Source organism: Rhinolophus hipposideros (assembly GCF_964194185.1).
Source record: "Rhinolophus hipposideros genome assembly, chromosome: 16".
Taxonomy (NCBI): Eukaryota; Metazoa; Chordata; class Mammalia; order Chiroptera; family Rhinolophidae; genus Rhinolophus; species Rhinolophus hipposideros.
The window spans coordinates 61,044,779-61,054,629 of record NC_138062.1 but is presented as its reverse complement, the minus strand read 5'-3'; the positions used below and the strand labels follow the sequence as shown (position 1 = coordinate 61,054,629).

Below are 9,851 nucleotides of genomic sequence, written 5' to 3'. Positions count from 1 at the left end.
AGTTAGACCCTCAGTGCCTCTGTCTGCCTTGCCCACCCACCAACATTTTCTGGTACTTGTGATGTCCTCAATCAGCTTGTTATGTCCAAGTGAATTCTCCCAGCTGTGCGATGACTCCATTTCATGGAGAAGGAAACAGGCTCAGAGAGTTTATAGGGATTCTAATCCAGACCCAGCTGAACCCCCAGAGATGGGCAAACTGGGCTTGTCCCAGAAAGAGGCTCTGGAGTAGCCCAAGGGTGAAGGGAGCCAGGTCTCACAAAGGAGGGGCCTGGGACTCAGACCCCCTCCCACTGAGAAACAGGCAGCTGGTTCATGGACCTGCTATGTGACCCTGGGCAAGTGATGGCCCCTCTCTGAGTGGTGCTGATAGGTGGTGAGAGAGCAAGGCAGCTAGAGGGAGGTTTTGGGGTGATTTTGGGTTCGGTGGGGCTGGTGTGAGGGGTTGAGAGGGGGAGGGGCAGCATGCAGTGGGCATGACGCCTGCCCTCCGCCCTGCCTGAGTATCGCCTTTCTCCCCTGGACTTTGTTTCCTGAGCCTGGGTGGGGCCACAGAGGAGGGGGCGCTCCTGCATTCCCTGGGCGGGGCCCTGTCCCCTGGCAACCTGTGGGCAGGGCGGTACTGGGAGGCCTCCCTGCCTGTCTCCAGAGCAGAGCCAGGCTTGGAGGCTGCCCGGGGGCCAGGAGCCGGCAGGTGAGGCTGGGGCATGAGAGGGACAGGAGATACACAAAACTCAGCAGGGTGGGGTCCGGCATGGTGTGGGGTCTGTTTTTGGCATGGGGGTTCCTGTGCCAGTTGGTACCCCCCACTCACCTGTGAGGTCCTTGGGGTGAAGAAAGAGAGGCCCCCCCATCCTTGCCTCATACCCTTCTGGACCTAGCTGGTGTCTCAAAGGCTGGTGTGTGGGGGGGGCTCCCCTTGCTCTGCTCTGGCTCTGAGACCCTGGGGTCTGTGTCCTTGGCTCCCCCCCACCCTGGGGAGCAGAGGGCCTGGCTCTGAGCCTTGCCAGGGCCTCAGTCTCTACCCCGGGCTTCCTAAATCCATGAACTGTGAGCCCTTGATCCTCTGAAGGAGAGGCCAGAGAAGCCCTCCCATGGGTTCTAGGGATCCTGGAGGCTTCTGGGGAGGTACTGAGCACCAGCCAGAGCCTTGCTTGGGGAGCAGCACACAACACTCCTGGGGTCTGAGGTCTGATGGGGCACACAGGACAAGGGGTGAGGGTGGGACAGTCAGCATGTGCGGTGTCAGCAGAGGCTCTGTCCAGCCCCCAGGAGGGTAGCCGGGATCCCATGGGGCAGAGACTTGGCCCAGTGTCCAGGTGTGTCAAAGGGTTGGGGGGGTCTGCTCAGCCAGGGGCTCAGGGGGATTGCAGCCTTGTGTGATGGAAGCAGAACGCCTGGAGCCCCTCCCTGCTCTGTGAGCTGCCCTGTCTGAGCCTCGGCCCCTCCAGTAGGCCTTTGCCCCTAGGGTGGGAGGCCAGTTGCAGTGATGAGGAAGCAGGTGCATGGCACCAGGGGCCAGAAACCCAGCTGCAGTTCGGTATATACCAGGGTATGAGGTGGGGCTAGGGAGGAGAAATCCCAGAGGGGCTTCCTGGAGGAGGAGGCAACCACCTGGGAGTGAGAGGTTGGGATTCAGGACCTGTTGCTCTGTCACTCCTGTGTGACCTCTGGTGAGCAACTTCTTCTCTCCAGGCCTCGGTTCCCTCCGCTGTAAATTGGGGATGAAAATGGTCCCTTCATCACAGGCTCTTGTGAGGAGCAAATAATGTGAGTCATGAGCTGAGACTTGCCCAAAGCCACAAGTGAGAGGGGCCCCAGGACCTTGAACCCAAGACCCAGACTGAGCCCCAACCCTTGTTGGCCTCAGTGAATCACCTGGGAGGAGTGAGCAGTGGAGGAAGTGAGGCCCCACCCTTGCCCCACCCTATGGGGAGACCCAAGATCCTCTGGGCAAATGGATCTTTTTGCCCGAGTTAGTGTGCCATGTGGCTTGTAAATGGTAGTGAGCGAAGATACAGCTACTCACTTGGCAAACACTCCTGCATCACCGCTGCCGTACCTGCACTCCCTGGGAAGCCCCAGAGCATGGGGACAGAGCTGGCCCAGAGGACAGGTTCGGGTCTGGAAGGCAGGCCTGAAGGGGCAGCCTTGTCTGCAGCTAATAAAAGAACCTAATTCCTACACCCTGAGCAGCTAGAGTGAGTGGTGTTTGCAGAGACCACACCCTGTTCAGCCAGCCTTTATTAAGCACCTGCTGAACACCAGACTCTGGGCTGCAGGAGGGGTGCTCAACTGGGGCCACTGGAAGAGAGGATCCTGGGCTGGTGGTTTTTCAGGTGGGAGAAGACAGGGCTTAAATAACCTTATTCCTCTTTCAACAATGCGTTCACCCCCCAATAACTTTCAAGGATAAAGTCTCTGTGGGGGGCTGCGTGGTCACTGGGACAGTGCCTGGGGTTCACTACCCAAGACTGCTTATTTTAAATGTTTTCCTAATTATAGTTTCAATATTTGATACATACAAAAGATTGGGTGATTCATAATGTGTTAGTTATAACACTGTCCCCATGATTCATTTTATGTTGCCTGATGCCACTTCCCCAGTTCAGGAACCAGCTGTGTTTTCCTTTTTAGAACCACACTTTGCTTTTATAAGCAAGTTGGTGTAAAAGGTCAGTGGATGTACACAGTAGCTCTGGTGGAACCAGGGTCCAAGGCCAAGGACGAGGGCTGCCTGAGAAGGCTGTCTTCCTTTCCTCAGCTGTAAAAAGGTGACGTCTGACATGTGTGTGCTGGGCTGGGCACACAGGAGACGCTCACATGATGGGCTCCAATAGTGTGGACAATCTGGGTAGGGGTGGCTCACTGGAGGAAGTGTCCTGTGGGGTGCAGCCAAGGAGGCTGTGGAGGAGCAGAAATGAGGGTGCTCCAGGAAGAGGGAGCTTCAGGGGAAGGAGGAGGGTCAGGTTTTGGTCGGGGGTGCCTGCAGCGTTTGGGGGTTTGTGATGAGGCCAGATGGAGGCCTTGAGCACCTGGGGTGGGTAGTGAGAACTGTACCCTGGAGGTGCCAGGAGCCACGGAGGTGTGAGATCAGGTGTGTGACCTTTGAGAAGTCTCCTAGAGTCATACTCAGCAGAAACCCAGACACTTGGTGGGGGCCGGTGCCCCCAGGGCACTGGGTTAGGGTGTCGCCCAGCCAGTGGGACAAGGTCCAAGGCGTTCCCTAGCCTGTCCTGGATTTATGGCACCAAGGCGGTGAGGGGTGTCTTTTATGGGACAAGGTATCCTGCTGAGCAGGTGCTGGGGAGAGAACCAGGATGTGGGATCCAGGAAGCTGGAGTCTCTGCCATTTGCTGCCCCTCTCCGGGCCTCAGTTACCCCTCTTGACATCCCAGTGAGAGGCAAGCCCACTGGGGCTATCTGTAAATGTCAGAGGAAAGCAATTACAGAGGGAACTGCAGACACATGTACTGGTGGGGACCCAGGGAGGCTGCCCAGGGGTGGTGTTGGGTTCGGACATGATGAACTGAGAGGGAGAGAGGAGGAGTTGAATTGGAGCAGCAGGGGCTCAACAAGACAAGGTGTGCAGCGTCTGGAAGATGAGGTAGGCAGGGACACCTGCAAATGTCAGATAAACATGGGGCGAGTTGTTGGGTGCATACAGGGGCAAGATTCAGGTGTGGGATTCAGGTGTGGCTGGATCCAGGAGCTCAAATAACATTTTTAGGACGTTGTGTTGGGGTTGGGGTTGCTCTCCAGCAGGCTGTGTCCACAAGGGACCACATATAGCCCCCGGCAAGTCTAAAGGGAAAAGGGTACAACTTCCATATTCATTGCCAAGTCCCAGGATTTCATGTCATGACCAGGTTGAATCATATGTCCATCCCTGAACCAATCATAGAGGCCAAGAGATGGAATATTCTGATTGGCTGGGCTGGATCACTTACCCATCCCGGAACTAGTCACAGAGGCCACTTGGGCAGGACTTTGCCATTTGAGAGCCTGGACATTGTGCCTTTCCCCAAGTGTTCTGACCTGATGGCCATTATTTCTTCTCATAACTCAGGGAGCCGAGAGCATCTTCACCCCAGCTGAAACCCCCAGAGCATGGACCGTGTGACCAGATACCCCATCTTCAGCATCCCTGACTCACCAGGTGTGGCTGGCCTAGCCCTCAATGGGGACACCAGCTACACGTTTGAGCTGGTGGAGGTGGGGCCCTCGGCCAGTGGTTGGGGCCAGGACCAGCCTCAGGCATGGACGGCTGACCACAAAGCCCAGCTGGACGTGGTGAGGACCAGGGCGCCTTGCAGCATGCGTGCCATCCCCAGCCAACGGTTCCTGCAGCCGGAGGAGCACGAGGACGAGGAGGTGAAGGCTTCCCAGCTGGATACCAGGGACACCACGCCCAGATGGCCACGAGACCTGCAGCGGGAGCGCTGGGTGGTCATCCAGGACCAGGCAGTCAGGAGGAGTGGCACAGTAGCCACGCTCCGTGGCACCCCTGACCACGGGGACCCCAGGACCCCAGGCCGACCCCAGTCCATGCCCCTGGAGGAAAACATGATCGACAGGGAACAAATCGATTTCCTGGCAGCGAGGCAGCAGTTCTTGAGTCTGGAGCAGGCAAACTCGGGGATCCCTCAGAACCCTCAGGCCAGGGTGGCCCCCACATGTGCCCCACCCGGGTTCGGCCAGGCCCCCAAGGCCTTGAATGGGCTGTCCCTGGCCAATGGGTATGTTGTCTCAGTCCAGCCCCAGGAGAAGGAAGAGAAGAAGGTCCGTGGTGTGTCTACAGTGTCTGGTGTTCGAGCTGTGAAGGACCGTGGTTCCCGGTCCCCAGCGGAGTCACTGGAGGCCCGCAAGGAGACGCCCATCGAGCGGGAGATCCGGCTGGTGCAGGAGCGCGAGGCTGCTCTGCGCGAGCAGAGGGGGCTGCAGAGGGGCGCCAGCCCCCAGGAGCTGGTGGAGATCCCCACGAGGCCACTGCTGACCAAGGTGAGCCTGAGCACGGCTCCGCGGCGGGACAGGGGGCGCCCGTCGCTCTACGTGCAGCGTGACATGGCGCAGGAGACGCAGCGCGAGGAGGACCACCGGCGGGAAGGCCTGCAAGTGGGCCGGGCGTGCACGCCCGACTGGGTCTCGGAGGAGCCTCGGCCCGGACTCAGGAGAGCCCTCAGCTCGGACTCCATCCTGGGCCTGGCCCCAGACGCCAGTGTGGTCGATCCCGTCCCAGATGTGAGAAAGGTGAACCGCATCCCACCTGCCGCCTACCAGCCGTACCTGAGCCCCGGGACGCCCCGGCAAGAGTCCCCAGCCTTCCGCGCAGACGGCAAGCTGAGTGGGCTCTCTGCCGATGAGGCCAAGGTGGTGGCCTCTCCAAAGGCCGCAGGGTCTCAGAGGCTGCTCTCGGCAACCTCTGCAAAACCCTCAGGCACGAAGCAGGAGCGCTGGAAGCCCTCCAGGGGACCCCTGCGAGCCAACGGGGGTGTGGTACGATGGGAATACTTTCGCCTGCGTCCCCTGAGGTTCAGGGTCCCAGATGTGCCCCAGAAAGCTGAGCCCCCACGAATCTGGGGCTGGGAGGTGGCTGGGGCCCCAGCGCTGAGGCTACAAAAGTCCCAGTCATCTGAGCTGTTGGAGAGGGAGGTGCAGAGTGTCCTGAGGCGGGAGAGGGAGGTGGCGGAGGAGCGGCGGAATGCTCTCTTCCCAGACGTCTTCTCCCCTTACCCGGACGAGGGCTGTGACCAAGACTCCAGGAGCTCTTCCCAGGCGTCAGGTGAGGAGGGCTCCCGGGAATGACTGCTTCGATCTGGGTCTGGGAGGGTGGAGCCGAGGAGGGTGGGGCAGTGGAGTCTGGGGGTGTCAGGAAGGGCTGAGGTTAGAGGGATATGTGGGGACTGTATCCACTCCCCAGGCTGGATGGTCTGTCGCCTGCCTGTCTGCTTAAGCTGTAGATTTTAGAGACAGATGTCAACTTTGCCCTGGGGTTTTTGCTTTATGGATTTGGATGCTTTGTTGTTAAATGCATAAAGGTTTACAGATGTTGGAGCCTTTGTCAATTGCTCCTTTTGGTCAATATGAAATATCCCATGTCACTTTTACTGTTTTTCACGCTTCATAATTGGCCCATTTGTCTGTCCAGTCTTTCATGACTGGCTATTTTGGTCAGTCTTCCTATCAGTTTTCCCAGCTAGCTGTCTGCTCTGTCTGTCTGTCCATTCATCTATTTCCTAAACTGGTGCAGCCTCTTGGCCAGAGACTGTGTCTCCCAGGCTGGGATCTGACAGATGTTCTGTCTTCAAGGGACTCTGGGACCCTCCCTGACGGTCCTTCCTTCCTTCTGCCCCACACAGGCATCATGGGCAGTTACTCTGTGTCCGAGTCACACTACTTCACCCCCATCCACCTGCATTCAGGCCTGGTGTGGACGGCGGAGAGCCCAGCCAAGGCTGCTCCTGGGCAGAGAAAGAAGAAGGAACAGTGGGTGGGTGTAGAGCCCTGCTCGTACCCTTTGACACCCCCCATTAGGGCCACAAAAAGGTGGGTCAAGATGTGCCCAGAGCCACATGGCCCGTGAGTACCCAAGCTGGGACTTGAACCCAGGCCTAGCCACACCCTTCATGTGGGTAATTGGGGACACCATGGAGAATAACCCCAACTCCGGCCTTGCCCACCTGATACTCACAGCTTAGCCTGGTAGGCTGGCACAGAGTGGAGCTCAGGGACCTGGGTTCAAGTTTCATTCCTGCTCCTTGCTGGCTGTGTGATATTGGGCGAGTCCCTGCCCCTTTCTGATCCTCAGTCTCCTCTGAGAGAAATGAGAATGATGATAAGACCAGCCCCCTTAGAGCCTTACAGCAGGGCCTGGCCACAGGAACAGCTCCATAAATGTCAACTGTCCTTATTATTATGAAGTTGACAAGGAGAAAAAAAAATGCAAGTGATAGACTGAGGCTGCACTGAGGGGAACAGCATGAGGGAACAGCATGGTGCATGGCTTTGCATCTAGGGTGGTTGAGAGGCACTCAGGAGGACCATGGTGGGCCAAGTGGTGACTGAGTGGGCTCTGCATTGGGTTTCACGTGGCTCTGGGGTGGGGGAGGGCCAGAGGTCTGGGGGCTGACATATTTTCCTTTTCTGTAGTACGCTGGCATCAACCCTTTAGACCACGTCAACTCCGAGGTGAGTGTGCTCCTGGGGGCCAGGACCGAGTCTTTCCCTCCCTGGTCTGTGCCACCTGCTCTATGGCATCAGGGCCATCAGAAACCTTTCTCCTGGGTGTGGAGACTTCGTTGGGTATCTCCATGACTGATAGTATCTGCTTGAGGTGGATTTGACTGCTATTGGCTTGTGCTGCCTGCTGTGGGCACAGATTGTGCAAAGGGAGTCCACATGCAGCCTCCTTGTCAGATGGTGAAGGTTTAGGGGTAGATTGAGTCCAAGACAAGGGCATTTTCTTTGAGGGAGGGGCTTGTCCGGGAATGTAAAGGCCAGCTACCTCACTGGATTTGTGGCTTGCATTTGTGGGCCTCTTTGAGCTGAGCCCAAAATGCCAGACCCGGGATTTCCTCTGCTGTGAAGCTCAGCATGAGTTGGCATGTTCCTTGGTGGTATTACTAGGGGTAGAAGGTCTGAAACAGAGGAGGGGATGGTCCTGCATTACCCCTGTTCTAGGTCTGTCCTATGAGTTAGCAGTGTGAGGAGATATCGGGGTGGGTGTTAGGACCCTGATGGAGGCTCCTCTTGCAGGTCCTGGAAGCCACGCGGGTCACCCGCCACAAGAATGCCATGGCAGAACGCTGGGAAGCTGGAGTCTATGCCAGCGAGGATGAGGACTGAGTCTGGAGATGGAGGCGCCCACCCCCCTGCCATGCCTGGCCCTGTGGGAACTGCCAAGACCTTGACAGAGCCCCCACCTTAGGAAACAGGTCCCCATTTAAATTCACCATCTGAGAACCACAAGTGAAGTGCCGACAATCCTGAGGGTGGGTGCACCTTCAGACTCTAGGGATTTCTTTTCTGTTTTCACCTTCCTGGAGAAATTGTTCTGCTTTCTGGGTCTCAAGCCAGGGATGAAATGGGACCTCTGTTGAGTCTTTTTGCTTCTAAGATTTTGCAAACACTCTTAGATCCAAGAAGGAAGGAGGCCAGGGCCCCGCCTTCCATATGTAATTGTTCCTGCTAGTCTGAGGGCAAAGGGGCTGGTCTGAGGGTGGGCGTGGATCCTGCCACATTAAGGAGCTACAGCTCTAAGTGGGGAGACACTTGGCCCATCCCTTTAAGTCTCAATCTGAGAGGGGAGACCTGTCCCACTCCAACCAGGGGGAGACTTCCAGTCTGAGGAAGGAGACCTGAGCTCCCAATCTGAGGGCCTCCATGCCTCCCTGGAGTCCCCTCCATGGTGCACCAGCAAAGACCTGCTATTATGGGGTACCATGTGTACAGCACCTGACCTGGCAGAGAAAAGGGCTTGATTTGAGGGCTTTAAGGGGTCCTTCTGCCCCCCTTCAAAGTGCTTGTCCACATCCACCATGAAATAAACCCTCCCTCCTCTGTCTGGTTCATTTCTCTTGGTGATACTCACTACTCCACGGGTACCTCTGGCCCTCACCCCACCCCACGGGGCTGTGAGCCCCTCTATGGACTGTCAGGGTCACACTCAACATACAGTAAGTGCTCAACCAGTGCTTGTGGAGTGATGGTGTTCTGTGGCACCAGCCCCAGGCCTTTTTCCATGTCACCCTGTCCCACTGAATCAGTCACTGCTCGTCAGTCATACTCACAGTATTTATTATGGACAAACACAGTGACTGCCCTCACAGGAGGTCCCCAGAGGAGTCAGATTCACAGACAGGAAGTAGATGGTGGGGTCAGGGGCTGGGGGAGGGGAGGGATCTTAGTGTTTAATGGGGACAGTATCAGTTTGGGAAGATGGGAAGTTCTGGAGATGGATGGTGGGGACGGCTACAGGATCGTGTGAATGTGCTCAGTGCCACTGAGCTGTGCACTTATTAACAATGGTTATAATGGTAAAGTTGATGTTATGCATCTCTTAACACAATAAAGAAAAAAACGAAAAGTACTGGCTGTCTTGAAGGCAAAAAAGTCAAAAAAGTCCTTGGAGAGGACCAACCAGGGGATGCTTAAAAAAATTAGAAGTGCCCTAAAGATGCACCATTCTCTTTGAAATTCTTGACTTATCCTGACCAGTATGTCCTGATGGGGCCAGAAGCAGGACCATTGGAAATGTCTTGTGTCTACGATTCGCTTTTCATTTAATTCTGTTAATGAGGCAGGTCCTTTACAAAGTGGGGAGAGAATTCTATCCACCTGCTGGGCTGATGGCCCAGGAGGTATTCAGTGAGAGATTTAAAGAAATTCTCAGTGGAATTCCCAAAGGAGGGTGGGTCTGTCTGGAAACTGGGCGGCACGGCTCAGATCCCATATCTGTAGGTCCCTGGTGGCGCCTCATTCTTTCGTGGGAAGGGTGGGTACTCTCTTCCCCGATTTTCCCCCAGCTCAGTGTATTGCGATCCAGGAAGGGAGGAGAGTTCTCTCCCAGGCCATTAGAAAGGCTGAAATACAAATTGAGTGTCGAACTAAAATGCCAGAATCCTCCCTCCTTCCTAGGCCTGCTTCTCGGCAATTGCAGGGTCCCCCACCTTCCCCTCCGAGCGGCACTCTTAGTTAATCGACTCCTGTGGGATTGTGGACTATTGCAGGCGGACTTTGGGGGGAGTAGAGGCTGTTGTCTGCTGGGGAGAAGCGGCAGGGTAGTGAGATAAAATCCAGGACACCCGGCTAAATGTGAATCTCAAGCCAAAAGTAAGTGATTTTTCTAGCAT

General features: G+C 56.3%; 1 protein-coding gene across 1 annotated transcript; it reads left to right on the top strand.

The window, feature by feature from the left end:
- Positions 1-641: 641 nt before the first annotated feature.
- On the top strand, positions 642-9,065 carry MISP (mitotic spindle positioning). The gene is made up of 5 exons (XM_081075757.1): positions 642-694; positions 4,070-5,782; positions 6,360-6,490; positions 7,150-7,188; positions 7,756-9,065. Exons 2-5 carry the CDS (start codon positions 4,111-4,113, stop codon positions 7,843-7,845), a joined length of 1,932 nt encoding a protein of 643 aa, XP_080931883.1. The 5' UTR covers positions 642-694; positions 4,070-4,110; the 3' UTR covers positions 7,846-9,065.
- The last annotated feature ends 786 nt before the right edge of the window (positions 9,066-9,851 follow it).